This window comes from Mustela nivalis (assembly GCF_964662115.1).
Source record: "Mustela nivalis genome assembly, chromosome: 17".
NCBI lineage: Eukaryota > Metazoa > Chordata > Mammalia > Carnivora > Mustelidae > Mustela > Mustela nivalis.
In genome coordinates, this window is record NC_139036.1 from 40,622,088 (window position 1) to 40,644,791 (window position 22,704).

The 22,704-nt window shown below is 57.1% G+C and overlaps 1 protein-coding gene across 6 annotated transcripts; it reads left to right on the forward strand.

Annotated features, from left to right (window-relative positions):
* The first annotated feature begins 177 nt into the window (after positions 1-177).
* On the forward strand, positions 178-22,605 carry STARD3 (StAR related lipid transfer domain containing 3). 6 transcript variants are annotated; one of them, XM_082704946.1, is made up of 17 exons: positions 215-301; positions 3,991-4,020; positions 10,110-10,230; positions 12,993-13,265; positions 16,482-16,559; positions 16,942-17,019; positions 17,141-17,194; positions 17,592-17,709; positions 17,920-18,018; positions 18,227-18,279; positions 18,641-18,733; positions 19,388-19,450; positions 19,610-19,705; positions 20,026-20,105; positions 20,197-20,301; positions 21,350-21,443; positions 21,838-22,605. In XM_082704946.1, the coding sequence occupies exons 4-17, from the start codon at positions 13,044-13,046 to the stop codon at positions 21,940-21,942; spliced, it is 1,338 nt and encodes a 445-aa protein (XP_082561072.1). In that variant the 5' UTR covers positions 215-301; positions 3,991-4,020; positions 10,110-10,230; positions 12,993-13,043; the 3' UTR covers positions 21,943-22,605. The 6 variants fall into 6 exon arrangements, with proteins under 6 accessions (XP_082561071.1, XP_082561074.1, XP_082561072.1 ...); XM_082704948.1 differs by lacking the exon at positions 10,110-10,230 and having other exon boundaries at positions 205-301; XM_082704945.1 differs by lacking the exons at positions 3,991-4,020; positions 10,110-10,230 and having other exon boundaries at positions 178-301.
* The last annotated feature ends 99 nt before the right edge of the window (positions 22,606-22,704 follow it).

A 22,704-nucleotide genomic window follows, 5' to 3' on the forward strand; every position in this document is an offset into this window, starting at 1 on the left:
CTGTGGCCCAACAATGATGATGATCCTGGGATTCCTTCCCATTTCCCCCACCATTAGTAAGACCCTCTCAAGCAGTCCCCACTTCCGGCCCTCCAAGCCGGGCCCTAACGCTTGGGGGCGGAGACTGAGGCGAAGGGGCGGGGCTGCACCCTACGTACGGCCCCGTCGCTCTCGGGGGCGGGCGCAGTGGCGGAAGTGGCGCCACCGGGAGATCCTGTTCCGTTCGGAGGCGCTCCGGGGGCTGCCGAGCCGGACTGCGGCTGAGGCAGGAAGAGCCTGGGCGGTGGCTGATATGGAGCAGGTGGGTCCGGGGGAGGTCACTGGGGCTGGGTGGTACGAGGTCTGTGTCTTGTCAACGGATTCCACCTCCCTGCCCAGTGTCCGTTGTTGGTTCCGTCCGACCCTTCCCGCACCCGCCGCGTCTCAGGTTCCGCCCCCTTTCCCTGCTCGGCCTCGCTCCGCCCCGCGCGGGGTTCTGGGGGGCTCCGACGCGGACCCTCCGCGGCCCCGCCCACCCGAGAGCGCCCGGGAAGGGCGTCCCGGATCGCCCTCCCGAGACACGCTCTTCACTCTGAGGGGAGAGGCGAGGCACGGAATCTGGGTAGTGGGGGTCAGGAGTTGGATATGGGCAGGGGTCAGGGTCTCTGAAAGAGGAGGAAAACATCTACACGTCCCGATAGGTCTGCGTCTCACTGTCTTCCGGTCTCCCCCAACTTCCTTTGAAAACGGCAGTGAATGACTTCCCTAACTGACATCAAAAGGGCTCTTTAAAGAATCTCGAGTTCTTAGAGGTGCATTACACCAGTGACACTCGTTCCTAATTGATGTAATTGACACGCCCCTCCCCCTTGGCGTCCTCGGCGTCTGCGTCTCCTGATTTTCTTCCTCCTGTCCTGACAGTGGGAGTACCGTTTCCCAGTCTCGTCTCCTGCCCAAACCGCCCGCTCTATACACTGAGTTTTGATGGTCTCATCCACTCTTTTGGCTTCAGCTCTACACCACCTAGGTACCCGAAAGGCACCCACATCGACCTCTTTCTTCAGCGTAGTCCCTCCCTGGAGCCCCAGACTTCGGCGTCCCAGCTACCAGTGGACAGCTCCACTTCAGCGGCAGCTCTCTTGGCCTGGTCTTTCCCCCCTGCAAGTGCATTCTTCCTGTGCCATCGCATCCCAGCGCGAGACCAGGAAATTGTATTATGCTTCCTCTTCTCCCTCAGTTCCCATATCTGTGGGGTGCCCCGATCCAGCTGACTTCCTGAACATGCTGTACACCTGGTCCTGGGCCTCCATCTCTTCTGGTACCACTTGGATGTGTTTCTCACCAGGATAACTGTAGTGGCTTCCCAGCAGCTTCCAATCCTGGCTGCTTGCAACCCAGTCTCCACACTAAGCCTTAGGATCCTTTTTTTTTTTTTCTTTTTTTTTTTTAAACTAAACTTCTGACTGAGCCAGCCAAGTGCCCCTTTTTATTTTTATTTGAAGATTTTATTTATTTATTTGACAGAAGCCAGAGAGGCAGGAAGAGAGAGAGGGAAAAAGCAGGCTCCCCGCTGAGCAGAGAGCCTGATGTGGGGCTCGATCCCAGGACCCTGGGATCATGACCTGAGCCGAAGGCAGAGGCTTTAACCCACTGAGCCACCCAGGCGCCCCTTGTGATCTTTTAAAAACACAAGTCTCATAGCATTACTTTCTTGCTTGTGGAAAAAGCAAACAAGTTGGCCTCCCACTGCTTGTGGAAAAAGGTGGATCCCAGCACAGTTTGCAGCACCGTCTGGGTTCTGGCCTCTTTCCTGCCAGTCTCCTAAGTGCACCCTCAAGTCCAGTAACAAGGTGCTGCAGGATGAACTTGCCCACACCTTGTACTTTTCTGTCTCCATGTCTTTGCACACCAGCCCCTCTGCCTGGGAAGCCCCTTCTCTTATCTGCCAGGCTACCTTCTACTTGTCTTTTTAAGTGCTCAGCTCAGGCAATATGACCTCTGGGTTGACTTTCTCCCACCCACCCCCCCAAGACAATACTACCCCCCTGTGTCCCTGCAACACCCTGTCCATACTAGAACAGTGGTTGAGAATACAGGCTCCTGATTCAGACTTTGTGGGTTCTGATACTATTTTGTCCCCTTGGTGAGGAAAGTGCCTCAGTTTTCTCATTTTTTTTTTAAAGATTTATTTACTTATTTGACAGAGCAAGAGAGATCACAAGTAGGCAGAGAGGCAGGCACAGAGAGGGGAAACAGGCTCCCCGCTGAGCAGAGAACCTGATGTGGGGCTTGATCCCAGGACCCTGAGATGATGACCTGAGCCAAAGGCAGAGGCTTAACCCACTGAGCCACCCAGGTGCCCCAGTTTCCTCATTTGTAAAATGGAGGTAGCACTGCATCTACCTCATAGAGTTACTGTAAGGATTCAATGAAATAATGTGTGTGTAGGGTTTAAATCAGTGAGCACATGAATGCTCAGTAAATACATGTGAGCTGTTATTGCTTATATAAAAATGTTACAGAGCAGTGGTAGTAATTTTTAATTTCGTAAGTTACTTGAGGAATGTTGATGTGGCTGACTTCTCAGTCTGTCCCAGAGCCCCAAAGCCTGGCTTTTTGTCAATAAATAAAATGCTGAGGTGGAGGGCATGGGGTTCGGGGTTTGGATTTATTGAATGAGGATTCAAGAATGAAAAAGACCCAGGCCTGATGTTAGTCTGCTCAGAAATGACTCTGGAAATGAATGAATGTTACATGACAAGCATTAATTCTGTGGGGATGTACACAGAGCTCTGGGAACCCGTGGGAAAGAAGGGCCAAGAATGGCTTCCCAGAGCAGCTGACAATTAGTGAGGGACCTTAGGGCAAGAGGATGAGCTTACCAAAGAGAGGTAGAGACCAGGGTGGACTCAGAGAGTGGGCAGCTGGGTCCTCTGAACAGAGCTCTTGCAGGGGGAGGGCTAAGGAGGGCAGAGGCAGCCTCCTTTGCTGAGTTTGGGGATTCCTTTCCTTGCTTGGCCATAAGGAAGTGTCCCCTTGGTTTAGGAGCCTGTGGGGACCATGCCAGGAGGGGACTGAAGGCCTGGTGCCTGGTGTTGGGAGCAGAGCCCCTGGTGTGTTCAGCCTGCAAGCTTATGCGCTGGGCCTGTGTTTTATTTTTTATTTTTATTTTTTAAAAAGATTTTATTTATTTATTTGAGAGAGAGACAGTGAGAGAGAACATGAGCGAGGAGACGGTCAGAGGGAGAAGCAGACTCCCCATGGAGCTGGGAGCCCGATGTGGGACTCGATCCTGGGACTCCAGGATCATGACCTGAGCCGAAGGCAGTTGTCCAACCAACTGAGCCACCCAGGCGCCCCTGGACCTGTGCTTTAGACCGGAGTCTGGGCCTTTGGTCATGCTAGTTTGCCTGCCTGAAATGCTTGTCTTCCTTGCCCATGGTTGATATATATGGATTCTTCAAGGCCTGGGTCAGAGGGCTCCTCCCCTTTGTGGCTTTCCCAACCTCACCCACTGCAGCCTGGGTCAGATGTCCCTTCTCTGAGGGCCCATGGTCCATTGTTTGTTCCTCCCTGAAAGTGCTGATTACAGTGAGACACTCTTTTATGTATGTGTTAGCTTCCCTCACCAGACCCCGAGCCCCCGAATAGCCCCAGGGACTAGCACAGGCTCCGATTTAAACTGAATTCTTGGGGGGGCACGCCTGGGTGGCTCAGTGGGTTAAAGCTTCTGCCTTTGGCTCAGGTCATGATTCCAGGGTCCTGGGATGGAGCCCCCCACACACACATCCGGCTCTTTCTCTCTGCCTCCCTCTCTACCTGCTTGTGATCTCTGTCTGTCAAATAAATAAATAAAATCTTTAAAAAAACAAAAACAAAAAACAGAGCTCTCACACACCTAGAGTTGGCGGGGGGGGGGGGAGGTTGTGTGGGTGAGACGAGAAAGCCTGTACATTTGTCGGCTCATACTTGTTCCCTCGAGTGGTAGAGATCGTTGGCTCCATTTTACAGATGAGGAGGCTGGGACTCCAGGGAAGTAAGGTCAGTGTCACTCAGCAGGACCTTCAAGAACTGTCTCTTGACTCCAGGTCCACAGCTGTCTCTGAGAAACTGCCTGGGTACCCCTCCCCCAGGGGTGGCTGCCACATCTGTAAAACAGGGGACAAGCAGGGCATCCTCTCTGACCAGTTGTGTATCCTTGCGAACTTTTTCAGGCTAGGGCTGATCCTGGCTTCTGCCTGGCCAGAGCTGGTGCTGGCAGGGGTCCGTACTGAACTCCCTTCTGCCTGTGGAGCCTTCCCTTGAATGAGCTGACCTGACTGAGCTCTCTCCCGGAAGATGACTGGCCCTTTCCAGACTGACCTTGAGAACTTGACCTCACTAGCTCCCGAGTTTTATCCAGTAGCACTAAGGGTGGGTGGGGCCTGACTCACCAGCCCCTGAGTAGGCCAGGGGTCTTGTCAGCACCAAGCTGGGGCATCCTGGACATTTAATGGGGCCTGGTGTGTGGAGGAGGCAGGGGGCCTGAGTCAGCCTTGGTCTGTTAGGGTTTTTCTGTATTTTCAAAACATCCTGGCCGGAGGGGGCAGTGCACAGCGATGAATGTACTTTCTGTTTTGGCTTGACTCTTCCCCTTTCCACTTCTCCAGAGGGAAAGGAGAAATGGAGCCTGGTTTGTGTCCTCTTCTTAAAGTCTTCCTCTAGGAACTTCCCCAAATTCTTTGTGAGTGAGACAGGGTAGAGGCCAATAAGCCAGCTGTGCCGTGGCTGATGGCACGGGCCACTGAGCCCGGAAGTATAATAGAGCCTGCTGTTGCTGTCTGGGGTCAGCTCTCTGAGGCCAGGGCCCATCTCTGCATCCGGCAGTGCATATGGGGCCCTGTTTGGGCAGAGTCTATGCTGCACGTGCCTGGCCCAGGCCCTGCCCCTAAGACCAGATCCGTAGCCCCTCACAGTAGTCATAGCTGCTGTTACTTAAGCACAGACATTCTGTGTGGGTTATTCCTAATCCTTTCAGTAGCTCTGTGAAGTGGTCACTATACCATCCCCATTTTATAGGTAAGGAGACTGAGGTTCAGAGAGACTCAGTGATTTAGTCAAGGGCTCACAGCCTAGTCATGAATGGTCGGTCTTCAGCTTTTGACTCCAGGTCTGATGCCCAGTCCGCAAACCTGTGCCCTTTCCCCTGTTCCAGGCTGGACATTACAGACCCACAGACCAGTTAACTTCCTGAACAGGTGCCATGGCCAAGCACTGTGACTCAGGCCTAAAGTGTTCAAGGAAAGATAACTTTGACTTTGAACCTCAAGTCTAGAGTAGTGCTGAGCCAGAGTCCTGAGAGCTGGGGTCGGAGGAGCCTTGGATGGTGAGGGAGAGCTTTGCCCAGGAAGTGGGGTTTGAACTGGTCTCTGAAGAACTCGAGTTCTCTCCCAGGGGAAGGAGGTCATTATAGAATGTGAAAGTGGAGGGCAGTGGAGGCTCAGAAGGGAGACTGCCAGCCATGGTGTGTTCTGGAAGCAGCCAGTGGTCAGGAGAGTATTGGGAAGGGGAGGAGCCTCGGCCCCCCCAGCCGGAGAGGAGCGCTGGGATCTCTCCCAGGGAGCATGTCCTTCTTTCTTCTGGACCTTCGCTATCCAAGGAACTTAGCTTATGTCATCTTCTCTCTGCAAATTGGTGCCCAGGAAAAGGGAGGAGGGCATCCGCACCATGCCTCAGGTTGCGGAGGAAACCAGTTCCCCTGGCCTGCTGGTGCCTCGACTCTCCCTGAGGAGAGACACCAGCAGAGGGCGGAGTCCAGCTCCTGGAGAGACAGTCTGGCCTGGGAGGGCTCCTCCTTCAGGCCTGGGCAGGGCTGTGTACATGCACACCCGTGCTCAGGCTAGTTGCTTGACACTTTGCCTGAGTATCTTCCAGAGCCTGGTACCTCTCTGGGTGCTGGGCACACAGCACGGAGCAAAGCAGGGGGAGTTCCTGCTTGTGTGAAGTTTGCATTCCAGAAGAAGACAGGTAGTAAACGCAGACCTGTAAACATATAATACGTCTGGGGTGGTAAGCTCTATGAAGAATAAAGCAGGGAAGGGGATGAAGGGTGGGAGCTAAATAGGGAGTTCAGGGAAGGCTTCTCCAAAGGGACATGTACAGAGACCAGAATGGAGGGAGTACTGCAGAGACCTGGGGGAGAACTTCAGACAGACAGGACAGCAGGTGCAAGGGTCCTGGGGTGGGAGCATGGCCATGCTAGTTATGTCCAAGGAACAGAGAAGGACCAGTATAGCTGGATCAGAGGGTTCCAGGGGAAGAGGCTGGGGAAGAGCAGGCTTGTAGGCCAGGATGGAGACTTTGGCCTTTACTCAGGGTGAGCTGGAAGCCATTGGAGGTTTGGAGCATTGGGGAAGTGTGGTCTGACTTCTACCAGGATCCCTCTGGCTGCTGTGTTGAGACGAGACTTGGGATGTAGACAAGGAGGTAGCTAGGAAAGTGTAGCAGGTAAGAGGTGATGGTTTGGACAGGGTGACAGCGGGCACATACACTGGCCAGATTTTGAAGGAAGAGCCAGTAAGATTTGCTGACGGTTTGGATGTGGAGGGGAGGGTGCTGGGCTCTCCACAGGCTCTTGGCGGGTGGCTGTAGGGCCTACGGGGCCAGCAGAGGTGGGCCAGCTCTGCCCCATCCTGCCCCGGGGGACTGTGGGCAGTCCTCTCCAACCTTCTGTCTCCTCCAGCCCACCCTCACCTCCACAGCTTCTGGTGGGGTGTGAGGAGTAAAGGAGAGGTGTCTGCAGGGGGTCAGTGCAGGCCCCTGCTAGGCTGCATTTGTTTCTTCTGTGCTAGCTCCTCAGGATGGCCTGTAGTCCTGTGTTTTGTTTTCGTTTTTAAAGATTTTTATTTATTTGACAGAGAGAGTACAAGCCGGGGTGGGGGTGACAGGCAGATGGTGAGGGAGAAGCAGACTCCACACTGAGTAGGGAGCCCGAGGCAGGACTCGGTCCTAGGACCCTGGGATCTCCACCTGTGTGGAAGGCAGATGCTCAACAGACTGAGCCACCCAGCTGCCCTGTAGTCCTGTTTGATCTGCTGTCCTGCCCTCCCTGAACCAGCTCCCTAACTGGTGACTGACCAGTGGCAGGACACAGGCAGCAGCCACCATCTTCCAGAGTCTTGGCCTCCTGCCAATCTGTGGAGTCTCCACTCACCTGGGCCTTATAGGGGTGACTTGACCCAGAACAGCCCCAGTCCTGGCCTGAAGCCATCCAACTGAGGCAGTCAGATCTCAAGACTGTGTCTTCCTCTAAAGAAGAGACAGGGGTGTCATCCTGGCTGATCCTTATTCGGTGATCACTCTGTGTCAGGGACTGTTCTAGGCCAGTGCATTTAATAAGCCGTTTAATCCTTACAGCACCTGTAGGAAACAGGTGCCACTGTTATCCTCACTTTACAGAGGAGAGAACTGAGGCACAGAGAGGCTCAGCCGTAGTAAAGCAGGAATCCAGGGTTTGAACCTTCTCCGGGCTTGGCCTTTCTCGGTTCTTTCTCAGTTCTTTCTCAGCTTCACTGATTCCTCCTGGTTTGTACAGAGATAGGGACCCCACTGGGAAGCCTCCATGGCCAGTGTGAGGCTAGTGCTCACATTTGCTGAGGAGTACGGAGTAAGGGAGATGTTGAGAGCCTGTGTCCACTGTCCCATCGGCCTCAAGAGAAGGTTTGGAGAAGCCACACGTCTCAGAGGTGTGGGTCATTTCTGGCTACTAATGAGGCTTGGTTCCTGTACCTGGAGACCAGGATAGCTTAGCTTTGCAGAGGAAGCTCTAGCTGGACCTGGCATAGTTTGGCTGGTTCTCTGTTGGAGGTCAGGGCATGTTAAAGGGCAGGGGGCCTCAGAGGGGACTGTGGCATCAGGGGCTAACGTCTGCTGAGCCTTTACTCTGTGGTTCCAGGCACTGTTCCAGGCACTTCACATGCATCGCTGTGTCTTTTGATGCCCCAGATAGCGGGGTCAAGACAGGTGTCCCCAGTGTCCTGTATAGCCTCTGAGGCTGGTACAGTGAGTACGTGGCACTGTTAAATTGTAGACTTGCCTCGGCTTGGGAACCCCTGGGAGCTGCAGGCCTTCCGGGTGTTGAGCGGCAGAGGTGGCTGGAGCTTCTGGTCTGGGCTGTGACTGAGAGCTGTCAAGGACCCCATCTGTGCCCTTGTCCCCTAAGAGCTGTGGAAATGGGAAACGAGGGGTGCCTGCAGCAGGTCCGGGCCCCAGTGGGAAGCTGTAGTGTTGGCGGTCGGCCCTAGCACTGCCCCTTAGAGCCTGTGCGGGGAGCCAGGACAGCCCCCGCTTCCTGCCACCGCCTGCACCCTGGGAATTCACCTGTGCCTGGAGCTGGAATGACATGGGCCATTCTTTTTTCTTTTCTTTCTTTTTTTTAAAGATTTTATTTATTTGAGAGAGTGAGTGAGAGAGCACAAGCAAGGGGGAGATGAGCAGCAGGCCGAGGGAGAAGCAGGCTCTCCGCTGAGTAGGGGGCCTGATGTGCGACTTGATCCCAGGATCCTGGGATCATGACCTGAGCTGAAGGCAGACCCTTAACACACTGAGCCACCCAAGTGCCCCGCGTTTTAACCATTTTTAAGGGCATGGTTCAAAGGCATTAACTATATCAGTGTTGCCTTTATTTAATGTATCGGAGGAAACTGAGTCTCATAAGGTTGTGTTTGCTCCAGAGTGCCCAGCTCATAAGGGCAGACTGAGACTTGAACCCTAACCTCGGAGTCCAGTTCTCTTTCAGCAGTGTCAGCTGCCTACTATTGTCTGGCCTGAGTCTGGGACCCTACCCGAAAGCCCCTCTTGCAGTCTGGCCAACAGTGGCATTTCCTGGGGTAAGAGAAGGCCTGGCAGGCCCTGGGGGCCCGTGCCTGCCCCTCTTCTTTGCCTCAGGAACTGAAAGAACTGGAGTAATCTGGGGTGGATTGCCTCCTCCTCCTCACCCCTCTTTCCCTTGCAAGCTGGGATGATAAAACCTCCAATTTCCTCGTCCCCTTCCCCAAGCCAGTGTAGCTAAGCTTCTCCTAAAACACAGGCCCTGTGAATGTCAAGTCTACAGCTAACCCCAGGGCGGACTCCTTTACCCCACGCGTCCTGTTCTGCGCCTGACGCCTGGTCAGGGGCTTGGGCGGAGCAGGGGGAGCTGCTTCCGGGGTCCCTGGTGGCAGCCCTGCTGTCTCCCGCCCACAGCACTCATTCCTGCCTCCCTCTCAGCAGGATGCTGGGCACGGTGGGGCGGAGGCCAGCTGCCACCTTCCACCCCCAGGGCCAGGGGACCAGAGCACAAGTGCTTTGGGGACCACTCAGGGGAGTTCCAGGCCGAGATGATTTCCGCCTCTTAGACTGGCAGGTGGCTTGATGAAGCCCAGAGAGCTTTTGAAGTCATCTGAGTGGGCAGTTTTCAAACTGGGCCTAAGGAAGTGCCCCTGGGGTAACCCTGGGGTTTGAGGAATGTCTGCCCAGGGGGACTGTCTGTGGCCACCTTCTGTGGCAAGACCCAGAGCAGTCCCATTTTTATTTTTTTTCTATTTTAGATTCTAAGTAAGGTTTTCTTTTCCTTCTTCCTTTTTCTTTTCCTTTCCCTTTTTCTTCTTTTCTTTTTCTCTTTCTCTCTCTCTCTCTCTCTCTCTCTCTCGTTCTCTAAGTTTCTCTTGCTTGAAGAAAAGGGTTTGAAAAAGCACTTCTCCCCTCAGATAAAGAAGCAGGGCCTTGGGGCACCTGGGTGGCTCAGTGGTTAAAGCGTCTGCCTTTAGCTCGGGTCATGATCCCAGAGTCCTGGGATCAAGCCTCGCATCAGGCTCTCTGCTCAGCAGGGAGCCTGCTTCCCTTCCTCTCTCTCTGCCTGCTTCTCTGCCTACTTGTGATCTGTCTGTCAAATAAATAAAAATCTTAAAAGAAAAAAAAAAAAGAAGAAGAAGCAGGGCCTTGGTGAGGACTTGCCGGGTTACTCAGGGTTAGTGGCTTCCCCAGGACTGGCGCTCAGGTCTTCATCCCTGACCAGTACTCCTTCTACTGTATGTGTTCTTTGGTTTCTGAGCAGCTTTCACGGTGGAGGGTGATGTAGAACCACTCCCCCACACCCCCTTTCTCTTGGCCAGCTGTCCCCAGCCCTGCCTGGCTTCCACGCACCCCTGCGTCTGGAACTCTCCCGGATTCCCCCAGCACCTTTGCTCTCAGCCCTCATCTGCGTCTCTCGCTTCACCGAGGACGTCTGCATGTGTGAGTGTCAGTGCCGCTGCTGCTCCCAGAGGAGGGGGGGTGGTCTCACACCAATCTGCTGCCACCCGGGTCCTGTCCCCAGGGAGGGAGGGAGGAAGGAAGCTGGGGACAATGCCAGACAAACTTGGGAGAAGCCACAGCACCCTGCAGTGAGATCGAGAAGAGGGAGAGGAGTGGATAGGGAAGCTCACACACACACACACACTCGCGCGCACGCACACACGGAGGAAGGGAGCGTGAGACCGAGCTGATGGCGGTGCAGACAGACTCACAGATGGGGGAGACTTGGGGAGGAAGACCCATAAAGATGGTCACAGGAGCGGGATACAGAGACACAAAGATAGAAAGGCGGTTTGGGAGAGAGACAGGAAGGAGGAAGAGAAATGGAAACAGGTCTGGCAGCAGACAAGAGAGCCATTAAAGAAACGGAAATGTCACCCACCCTGGAGCCATAGCCCTGTCACAGTGAGCGATGCACTGTGCGTTCTGTCTGCCACCAGGTCCAGCTGACGGATGTTGGGGGGGTCACATTGCCGGCAGCCTGTCACATCTCTCTGACCGCCTCCTTCCAGAGCTGGGCCCAGCTTTCCTTCAGTGCCCTCCACATGAGCCGGGCATGGCAACCCCAAGGGTGTGCTGTTGGGGGGTGGCCTTGTGTGGCTGCCTCTGCTGAGAACAGCCCACTCCTGTCCACTGGGGCTTGCATGGAGGCAGAGGGGTGGACACACTGGCTTGCTCAGAATCCCCTGCCAGTCACAGATGGGGAGCTTGCTCGGGACCTGATAGATTGAGGGGCCCCAGAAGGTAGTAGACATGACAAAGGTATGAGGGGATAGCAGATCGGGGCGGGGGGGCACTGGTTAGGTCTTGCCTTGTCAGGACCCAGAGACCGACATCCAGGGTTCTCCTCCCACTAGCCCCCAAGCCTGGCTCTCTGGCATGAGAGAAGATTCAGGGAGACTCTGACCGAGCCCCAGAAGCCTGGGCACCACCACACTGAGCCTGCTTCCTCTGGCTCTGGGCTAAGCCCCGGGGACAGGGCCGCTGCGGGCTCTTTGCCAGCACATGAGTGGAGCAGAGACCTTGGGTCTGAGGACCGCGTGGCCGGCAGGGAGTCCTCCAGGTCCCTGCCCTAGTGTTCGTAAGAGTTTCGGCCCGTGGCCACACAGGCAAGGGGTAGTTCGGGCCGTTGGCCCTTCAGTCTTGGCTGCCTGCTCTGTGAACTAGAAGGCCCCGTCCTGGCCTGCATGGGCCTGAAGCACAACTGTGGGCACAGGGTTCTGTGGGCAGTGGGGCTCGGGCCTCGCCTCGGGCCGTGGCTGGTTCTCTGTCGAGGTTCGACCCATGTCGCGGCAGCATGGCACGGAGCTGAGGACCAGGACACCCGCTGCAGTAGCCGCCAGCAGGCCGTCGTGCAGCCTTCCTGGGTGCCAGGCCCTGTGCTAGGTGCTGGGAGACGGCAGTGACTCGGCCGGGGGAAGCCCTGCACCCGGAGAGTTGGCAGAACAAGGACTAAGACGCTGGCAGATCGTGACAGGCTCAGGGTCCCTGTCATAGAGCAAGACTGCTGTCCCTGGGGGGTGGGTATGGGGCAGTTCTGAGGAGGAGAGGACTTTTTATTTTTTTTAAGAATTTTATTTATTTGACACAGACAGAGAGGGAACACAAACAGGGCGTGGGAGAGGGAGAGGCAGGATTCCTGCCAAGCAAGGAGCACAATGCGCGGCTTGATTCCATGACCCCCGGATCAATGATCTGAGCCGAAAGCAGACGCCCAATGACCAAGCCCCCAGGCGCCCAAAGGAGAGGACTTTAGAGCTGCTTGTTGGAAGGATTGGGGAGGGGAGAGCTAGGTACAAGGTCCCAAGGCAGGACCTGGCGGCCACACTGAGGGACCGAAAAGAAGGCCAGGGTGGCCGTGGGATGGGCTGTGGGGTGGTCCTGAGTCCTATCTGCCCTGTAAGAGGAGCTTCTGGAATAGCGGGTGGGGCCGCCAGGGCAGGGCCTGGGCTGGAGGGCTCTGGAAGGCGGGCTGTGATCAGTGTTTGGCAGACCTTCCTCTGCCTGTTTCGACAACTCTTTTCGCAGCAGTTGTCGCAGGGTAAGAGAGGCAGACTCACCCCGAGGGCTGGTTGTCACACCAGGGGAGAGGATAGTAGTGGGCCTGACGCTGGAGGGAAGGGACCAAGATGTCCTTCCTTCATATGGCTGTCCCGGCACACAGCACTCAGAGACGCTGCTCTGCTCTAGGAAGTCCCTCCCAGTTGCCATGGATTAGGGGGTGGGAGGGTAGGGCTGGCTGCTGGGAGGGAATGTGGCTTTGTGCTTGGCAAACAAAGAACAGAGCTTGGGGCCCTCTTCTCCTGGGGGGGGTGGGGGCAGGCCCGAGAGGCTGTTGACAGGACCAGAGGCTGAACCTCCAGCGGGCCTGGCAGGAGCAGGCTGTACCCTAAAGCCGCGGGGAGGACCCCAGAGCCCTCCAAGGGTGAACTGTGGGTTGCTGGGCTTTGCGGGGCAGGAGTTGGTGAGGAGGAATGAGAGCGAGAGGGACGCTCAACCCCCTCCAGCTCAGAAGTGGGGCTGCTGGGGAGAATTTGGGCTTAGAGGGCCCTGGGCCACCCTGGGGTTGGGATGTGAGGGGGACAGATGCGTTTGGGAGCAAACGGCGTTGGTGGGGGGGGTGCGCAGAGGGAAGGAGGTTAACTAACAGGACCTCCAGGCTCTCACCAGGCTGCCTAACCCAGCCACCCGCCTCCCTGCAGCCTTGCAGCTGAGGCCCCGCCTTCCCCCCCGTGAGGTGGGGGCCCATCAGGATGAACAAACTGTCTGGGGAGCTGGCCCGCGACTTGGAGCGCAGCCTGCCCGCCGTGGCCTCCCTCGGCTCATCGCTGTCCCACAGCCAGGCCCTCTCCTCGCACTTCTTCCCGCCCCCTCCGGAGAAGCGCCGCACCATCTCTGATGTCCGCCGCACCTTCTGTCTCTTTGTCACCTTCGACCTGCTCTTCATCTCCCTGCTCTGGATCATCGAGCTGAACGTGAGTGGACCGTGAGTGGACCCCAGACTGCACTGGGGGTGGGGGTGTCACCTGGGCCTTCCTCCAGCTGTAGCTGCCACTACAGCTACCAGAGGATGGTCTCTGGCGGGGGTTAGATTTCTCGGTAAAATGAAGAGTGGGAAGATAGGAACATCCGTTCTCATCTTCCAAAGAAAGGGGAGCTCCAAGAGCTGGAGAGTCATTGTCGAAGGTCCCTTAGCAAGTAGGTGAAGAAGGGCAGAGTTTGAACCCGGACCCTCAGGCTGCAGGGTTCACACCCTTGACCTCTGCGCCAAACTGCCCTCTAGTGGACACTCGTGAGGAGGGCGGAGAGATCCCAGTGGACGGTGCTGGTACGGTTGAAACCTTTGTCTTCTTTCTGGCTTCTGTTGCTCTCTGGCTCCATTCAGTCATTCCTTCATCCATCCACTCACTCAGCAGTTTTCAAAGCCTTGCTGCATCCGAGGCGCTGTGCTAAACGCAGAGGACACGGTGCAGGGCCAGCCAGTAAAAACTCCCAGTTCCTGGTGGTTCCTAGCTCCCTCTCCCCATTTTGGACACAACTCCAGTGCCCCCCAGTTTGGGCTCAGCAGCCTGGAGGTGGGGCCGCCTCTCAGTGCTGAGTCCACACCCTCCTCCTTGGCGTGCGGTGCCGGGCTAGCGGGCCATGGCACCTGACCTCCAGGCACTGACGGCCCCGAGCAGGACCCCACCACAGAGGCAGGAGCTGTGAGAACAAAGCTCCCAGGCTCCGTGGGTCTCAGTGTCTCCTCTGTATTCACTGCGGCATGTCAGTGAGGGACTCGGCTTCTCTGAGCCTTCCCTTGTTTTCCTTCTGCGGAGCGGGTCAGAGAGCCTTCCTCCAGGTCTCCAGCTCTGATGACAGGAAAACGACGAGTTTGTTGATGGAAGTGAGGAGTTCGGGGAGGGGCTGGTTTAAGGGTGAAAAGGACAAGTTTGAGGTGTGACAAGTGTTCAGGGAGAGGGCTCTGGGGGTGATTGTCCTTTGAGCACATAGATGAACTGGCACCTTCAACAAGATTGAGCCATGGGGGACCCTAGGGACCCTCTTTACCAGTGAGAAAGCTACGGCCCCATAAGATCCAGGGCCATTTGAGGAGCTTCTGATGTCTTAGGCATTCTTCCTTTTTAACTTTTTTTTTTTTTTTTTAAAGATTTATTTATTTATTTATTTATTTATTGGAGAGAGACACACACAGAGACCTGGGGGAGGGGCAGAGAGAATCTCAAGCCGACTCCACCCTGCATGTGGAGCCCAGCGTGGGGCTCCATCCCACAACCCTGAGAGCACGACCCCAGCCGAAACCAAGAGTCAGATGCTTGACGGACTGCACCTCCCCAGCGCCCCGGGAGGCATTCTTCCTTTTGAAGGTCCCAGCCAGCATCAAAGCAAGCACTAAAAGTTACCCACAGCTCTCATTCAGTATATATTTTCTTGCCAGCAGACAGCTGAAAAAATTTTGATAATTTTCCTTTTGAAATTATCTGAATGTACTGGGTACTGGGTAGAATTGCTCAGCAGTCCTCGTGCGTACTTGGGAATTCTTGCAAACTGAGAAGTCCGATCTCCAAATTGTTTTCAGATGTAATGAAAACTTCAGAATGCTGGGCTTAGCCGTTCGTCGAGTTAGCCATCATGTTTCACTTGATAGACATTCAATTAAAAGGTGATTAATTTTTGGTTTTGTGGCTTTATTTTCATGTTTTGAAGCATATATGTTTTTAGTTCTTGAACAGGCCGGGCGTTGCCCAGTGGCTACAAGGGCCCCAGAAGGGTCTTACGGCCAGAGACTGGCAGGGGTCAGGGCTTGGCTCCCCTGAGTCAGGACACCATCGCCATCAGCACCTGCACGTGCCCAGGCAGGGGGAGACCTCTGAGGGGCTGCAGCTCTTAGGGCTCGGAGGAGCTGTGGAGCCCAAGAGGAGGGCCAGGCTGGGGTGGGAGGATGTCAGTGTGGGGGGTGGCATGTGAGACTCTACGGGGCTCAGGGGAGTCTTGAGGTCAAGATGCACAGTGGGCGGGGCGCCTGGGTGGCTCAGTGGGTTAAAGCCTCTGCCTTGGGCTCAGGTCATGATCCCAGGGTCCTGGGATAGAGCCCCACATTGGGCTCTCTGCTCAGCGGGGAGCCTGCTTTCCTCTCTCTCTCTGCCTGCCTCTGCCTACTTGTGATCTCTTCGTCAAAAAAAAAAAAAAAAAAAAAATCTTTAAAGATGCACAGTGGGGATGTTCAGAGGTGTTCATGTGTCAGCGAGGGGGCTGCCTGGGCTACTGGCTTCTGCTCTAAGCACTGCAGTCACCTGGGAGCTTCACAAAGATTCCAGACGCTCAGCTCGCTCTGGGATTCAGACTCAGGGTTCTGAACATCTAGATGTCAGTAAGCACCCCCTGCACACCTCAGTTTGGGTCACCTGCTAGGAGATTAGAAGCTCTCGTCTAGGTGGTCATGAAGGGTCCTCACTTTGCAGGCTCCTGGGCTTCATTTCCCAGAGTCCTCTTGTTTCCTCCCTTCTGCAGGGGGCTGGCGGAAGCTGAGGCCTGTCGCCCCGTCCCTCCTGAGAAATCAGGCTGCATCCTGGCTCTCAGTATCTGTCCAGATCCTCTCCCTCCCCAGCCAAGGTGTCGAGTCCCATCGAAAATATATGGGTGGCTGGGGCAGGGACGAGTCTGCTCGCTCTCTGTTGCTAGCCGTTCCTTCTAGCAGCCTGATGGATTTTGCCCATTAAGCACAAACCTAATCAATTGATTTGCCACCTGGGGCTCTGTCTGACACCACTGCCCACCCCCGGTCCCCATCACCCCAGATGGACAGTTGGCTGGGAAGATGAAGCACCATAGTGGAGAGGGGGAGATGAGATTATGTGAGAGGCAGGCTCCCAGCACCCAGTCAGCCAGCCCTACCTGCCTGCATGGGGACTGTTGCCTCCCCTGCACAGCTCCGAGGCCCCCCATGCCTCCTCCTCCCTGGGCAGCGTGCCCACAGGTGTCCATGCTGGAGCCAGGCCCTGGCCATCCGGGTTGCCCCGGTGCTTGGAGGAACGAGATTAGTGCTGGGGTCTCAGGTCCTCCCTTGGTGCTTCGGGGCCCTCCTTGGGCAGTGGCTTATCACTCCGCCTGCTTGCTCGCTGTTCCCAGAGGTGAGGCACCCCTGGGGACTTGGTTCTGCCTACAGAGCTGCTCGTATCTTCCTCTTTCAGACCAACACAGGCATCCGGAAGAACCTGGAGCAGGAGATCATCCACTACAACTTTAAAACGTCCTTCTTTGACATCTTTGTGAGTGGACTTAGGGAGGGGGCCTTCGGGGGCAGCGGAGGTGCAGGGATGTGCCTCTGGCTGGGTTCTCTTGTTCCTGCAGCACACATCCTAGTCTGATCGGGGACACTTGGCTCCCACCCTCAGGGAGCTCTTCCTAAATAAGGCCCTCCCTTCAGAGAGCCTCAAGGGTGAGGGAGAAGAGTAGACCCCTGTCCAAGAAGGTCACATCCGAGTCATCCCGCAAGAAACACTGACTCAGTCGTTCTCTCCTGAGGCATCACACCCCATGTAGAGGGAACGTGGGGGAGCGGGACGGACGGGGAAGTCAACCTTCAGCAGGAGCAGGGGGCATTGGCTAGCCCATGATGGCTTGTGTGTCCCCTGCCCGCCTCCCCACCAGGTCTTGGCATTCTTCCGCTTCTCGGGACTGCTCCTGGGCTACGCGGTGCTGCGGCTTCGGCACTGGTGGGTGATTGCGGTAAGATGGCCCTCTCCTGGCAGCGTGTGGGCCCTGGCGGGGCTGGTGTGAGGGGCAGCGTGGCAGAGGACTCACTCCCCAGCTCGCTTTCCCTCTCTCCCTCCTTCCCTCCCCTGGGCAGGTCACGACGCTGGTGTCCAGCGCGTTCCTCATCGTCAAGGTCATCCTCTCCGAGGTCAGTGGCTCACGGTCAGGCTGGTCTGGTGGGCCTCTCACCAGAGGGAGGGATGGGCTTCTCCCAAGAGGGGACCCATTCTCCGATTTGGGGCATCTGTCCCTGTTGTCAGGTTGGGGTGAGGGGGAATCCTGTCCTTGATATTTCCAAGGGAGCATCTTCACTGGCTTCCTCCACCTGTCCCTCTGCAACCCCAAGAACAAAAAGTTCCTCTGCCAGCCTATCCTCAGTTTATCCTGCCGCAGAATTCATTAAGCCACCTCAGAGGCACGTGCCACACGGGGTCCCCAAGCAGCCGGGCCCAGGAGTGGGGTGTGTGCCACAGTTGGTAGCCCCAAGAGAAGACTCTGCATTCGGGTGACCCTCTGCTGTGGAGCTCAGCCCCCTCCCTCCACAGCTGCTCAGCAAAGGGGCATTTGGCTACCTGCTCCCTATCGTCTCCTTTGTCCTTGCCTGGCTGGAGACCTGGTTCCTTGACTTCAAAGTCCTGCCACAGGAGGCCGAGGAGGAACGATGTGAGTCCTGGGGAAGGAGTGCAGGGAGGGTCATTGCAGCCCCAAGAGTGGAGAGTTTCGGGCATGAGAGCCAGTTCGGAGCTATCTTGGCAACTCTGAACAGCCTCCCGGACGGAGCCTGAGGGTGAGCTTGGAATGGGGGGACCCCAGGCTGCTAAGGCATGGCTGTCCTTGTTCTGGGACAATGGCTGCCTGTGTCTGCTCCCCCAGGGTATCTTGCTGCCCAGGCTGCTGTCGCCCGTGGACCCCTGCTCTTCCCTGGTGCTCTGTCCGAGGGCCAGTTCTATTCACCCCCAGAATCCTTTGCAGGTGAGGGCCAGTGGGTGAGAAACTCCTTCAGCGAGGGTATTCATCAGGAGCGGGTTGGCTGGGTCTCTTTATTCTGTTCCTTCTCTCAGGTCCTTGGGGAAGGCGAGCACCCCTCTCCCTATCTGTCCCCCCGCAGTCTTGTACCCCTCCACCTCCTCACAGTCTGTTCCCACTCCTTCCTGTTGTCATCTGTGCTTATTTTCCGAAGGGTCTGACAATGAATCCGATGAAGACATTGGGAAAAGAAGCTTCTCTGCCCAGGTATTTGGCTCCCTGCTCCCACCCGATCTTTGGAGTGGGCAACCCCCCCTGGAGAAGGTGCCAGTGCTGGGCTCAAGCCGAAGTGGGAAGGGGCTTCCCCGAAGAGGGTGGACCTCAGGCAGCCCGAGTGCCAATCAGTGTACCCCTGAGTGTCTGCCTCACCGTCAGTCAGGCCTGCTGGGCCGGCTCACACCTGGGGCCCAGAGGGGAGCGGTTCAGCCATAGCACCTGGGGCCCCCACGGGGCCCGAGAGACAAACCCAGACTCTGTGGGTATGGAGTATGTGGAGAAGGAACTGGCCACAAAGCAGGTGGTGGGCGAGCCCCAGGGTGAGTCCTTCCTGCCTCTTCTCCTGGGCCAGGAACGGGAGTACATCCATCAGGGGAAGGAGGCCATGGCGGTGGTGGACCAGATCTTGGCTCAGGAGGAGAACTGGAAGTTTGAGAAGAACAATGTAAGGAAACTCTCTCCCATCTGACCTGCCCATGTGGTATTGAGAGTTTTTGCTTGCTTTTCTGAGGCCCAAGAAGCCCAGGGATGGCCCAGGTTGGAACCCTATTCCTGTGCCAGGAGAGGGGGCTGAGCCCCCGGGGTCGCTGCTTAGCAGGAGGTGGGGCCGGACTGGATGTTTCCACTGCGCCCTCCTCTGACTGCTGCCCTGCCCGCACCCATCCGTGGTCCCCTACTGCCCTCCGCACTCAGGGGGAAGCCATGCTTTGGCCGTGATCTGGGTGTCTTGTTTCATGAGCAGAACCATATTCTCTAAAGAGATGGCTGTGAGCTTAGAGAATGGGGACACGTCCCTGTCCCTGTGTGTGGCCATTCCCTCTGGCGGCCCAGGATGGCCTGGAGACATGGGTCATCGCAATTGTAACTGCAGCTGTGCTTCTGTCCTTGAATGTGACAGCAAAAGCCTTTCTCTCCTTGTTGCTGGATGTTTGTCAGAACCACTGTTTTTTTACCGGCTGCCGGAATATCACTGAACTCCTGGAGTTTTCCACCCTGAGCTGTTACAAAGCTGCCCTGTTGGGGCGCCCATCCCTTCACCACTGGCCCACTCTACCTGCCCTCCGCCCACCTCCCTGTCCCCATTCTGTCTCTACCGTAGGAGTACGGGGACACTGTGTACACCATCGAAATTCCCTTTCACGGCAAGACCTTCATCCTGAAGGTGAGGGAGAGAAGCAGGGGTCCTGGAGGCTCCTGGTCTGTCTGAGGTTTCAGCAGGGGGCTGAGGGGCCTTCTGGCAGGTTTCTTCCCACCAAGAGGGAAGGGCTACTGTGCCCAAGCACATCTGGCCCCGCTCAGCTCTCTGCCCACCCTGTCCCAGACCTTCCTGCCCTGCCCTGCCGAGCTGGTGTACCAGGAGGTGATCCTCCAGCCCGAGAGGATGGTGCTGTGGAACAAGACCGTGACCGCCTGCCAGGTGAGCCAATTGGGCCCAGCCTGGCCACCCCTCAGGGCAGAGCGACACGGCAGGGCAGGTACAGTCATCCCCCAGCATGACCATGTCCTCAAACTGTCCTGTGCCTCAGCTTCCCTGTCTATAAAATGGGATGATGGTAATGGCACCTTCTGGAAAGGGAGTGCACAGACAGAGCTCAGCCCAGGACCTGGGAGTGGCTGTTAGTAAAGGGACCTGGGCAGAGAAGAGGCTGGTCTGGGGGTTCCCTGAGGTTCTGAGACCCTGTGCTTGGGGTGTTCCTGGGCTGGGCTGTACCTCACATCTCCTCTGATGGCCTTTAGATCCTGCAGCGAGTAGAGGACAACACTCTCATCTCCTACGATGTCTCTTCGGGGGCCGCGGGCGGGGTGGTCTCCCCCAGGTGAGCCCCACCAAGCCCCTCCTCTCAGGCAGGACTCCTGCCCTTGCATCCTGGGCCTGGCTCCCTGCCCATCTAACCCTCCCGCCCCCAGGGACTTCGTGAACGTGCGGCGCATTGAGCGACGCAGAGACCGCTACCTGTCCTCGGGCATCGCCACCACCCACTGCACCAGGCCCCCTACACACAAATATGTCAGGTGAGCCATCCCGGCTGGCCCGTCCCCTGGTGGCTTTGAGGGCAGGGTAGGGGACCATGTGGACCTCTGGGCACTTTGTCCTGCCAAGGCCACCTTCCAGCCCCCTGTCCTGCTGGGCTCTGCCCCTCCCAGCTCCTAGGCCCCGCTAATCTGCTCTGCCTCCTGGAGACTGGGGGATTAAGGGCTGGAACCACACGGCCTTCCAGGGCAGCTCCAGGGACGGCCCAAGGCCAGGGAGCAGTCCAGAAAAGGGGGCTGGGAGCCACGAGGTGGCGCTCGTCCAGGAGATCTGAGCTGAAGGCTCGGTGTCCTGGAGCTTTACCTCCTTGCTGCTGCCCTGCCTCCCCCCACCCACCCACCCAGACTGCTCAGAAGTCCCCACGGAGGAAGAGACATTTCAGTCTTCCTGTCCCACGTCTTGGGGCATCCTCCAGGTCTCAGGCTGTCACCCTAGACCCCAGTGCTGCAGCCAACCTTCTTCCCGATTTCCCGCTCTCCCCGTCCTTCTTGGGGTTCCACAGAGAGCACTGGGCGATGAATATGAGATTTGACACACCAGACCCACGGGTGACCAGCGGGCCTCTTTCTGCGGAGTGGGCTTGAGCATGCTCAGGGGGGCTGTGGGGGAACGGCCCAGGGACGGGTTGTGCCCTGCCCTCCTCCTGGGAAGGTGCCCCCTCCGGGATCCCCCCAGCACTGTACTGCGAGCTGATTTGAGAAATGCGAGCAAATGCACGCAAGGCCCACCCCTCCCTTTCCTAGAGGACCTGCACAGAGAGGGTGACGGCTGCCACCAGGGGTGCGCAGACATCCGCAGGCTATAGAAGGGGGAGCTGGGCCTCATAAGGTGCAGGTGGAGGACTGTATCCTGTGGCCTCCGGGATACCTGTTCTGGGCCCTACTCAGGCAGAGTGGCAGTGGCTAGCTAGACCAGTAGCTCCCTTCCATCCTTCACCCCAGCCCATGATGGGCCAGGAATGGGGTGTGGGGTGAGGTCAGAGGCCTTTCCTGGCTCCAATGTGCCCCCCTAATTGTGCTTTTCTCATAGGGGAGAGAACGGTCCTGGGGGCTTCATCGTGCTCAAGTCAGCCAGTAACCCCCGAGTCTGCACCTTCATCTGGATCCTTAATACAGATCTCAAGGTGGGGGTGCTGGGACTCTGCTGGGGGATCTTGGGAGCGGTCACCTGTCACACTCAGGACCTCACCTACTCTGTCTCCTCTCTTATGCTCAAATTGGGGACCGGGTCAAGATGTTCTCCCAGGTTGCTGGAGGGACTGTACATGCCCTCACTTCTCTGGGCCCCGCAGAGCGGTGGCTGGCTGCCAAGCCGGCCCCTCCTGGGTGTGTTTGTGTGGCCAGAGCCAGGAGCCGGCACAGTGTGTTCTTCCTGCCGGGGGAGGCGGGGTGGGGGGCGGTTAGGCTGCCTTCCAGAGCTGCACCTGCACCTGCAGCTCTGACCCAGGGGAGCCCCCTCCCCCCACTGCTGCTGGCTGAGGGCGGGCCTTCCCGAAACTTCTTCCCACCTTCCCGCAGGGCCGCCTGCCCCGGTACCTCATCCATCAGAGCCTCGCGGCCACCATGTTTGAATTTGCCTTTCACCTGCGGCAGCGCGTCGGAGAGCTGGGGGCCCGGGCGTAACTGTGCCCCCTCACCACCCTGCAGGGCAGGGTCCTGTCACCACAGCCTTTAGAGCCAGAAAGGGGGCCAGCAGGGCTTCCCGGAACCCACAGAGGACCTGGCCTCAAGCACTAGGAAGGAAGACGTTTCCTCTTGGTGCAGCCCCTCGGGCCCTGGTGCCACTGTCCTCCATGCTTTGCTGTGCCTGGGAGCCATGGCCGTGAGCAAGTTGTGCAGTCAGGCACCCAGGTGCCAGGGCTCTGCCACCAAGGCCAGTGGGGTCTGCTCTGCTGATGTTTACGCAGTGACTGGCCTTGCCTTCAGGAGGACTAGATGCAAGATGCCCCTGCCTGGCCCGGGGCAGGATCTGGAATGGAAGGGGCAGACCTGGTGGGAGAACACCAGGGCCCCGAGCAGGATGGAGGTCAGGGCGGCCTGGTCACCTACGTTCAGGTGCAGGAGCCCCTTCATCTGCCTGCTCTCTCGTCATGCTTTTTTAGGATTATTTAAAAGGTCTGGGACCTTTTTCCCCATGCACTTGTCGGGGAATGGGTGGCAGGTGGGGTCGGTGGGTGCAGGCAGTGAATGTCTGCCGCTCCCGGTTTCTCTCCCTCCCCCAGGGTTCCTTGGGGACCTTTGTAATTTGAGCCAATTATTAAAAATGGACTTAAAAAAAAAAAAAAACGGAAAGAAAAGCAGCCCCTCCTTCCTGGCCTCTAGCGGGAAGGGGGCAGCACCGTGGAGGGGGCGACAGAGCCCGACCGCTCTCACACCCTCTCACAC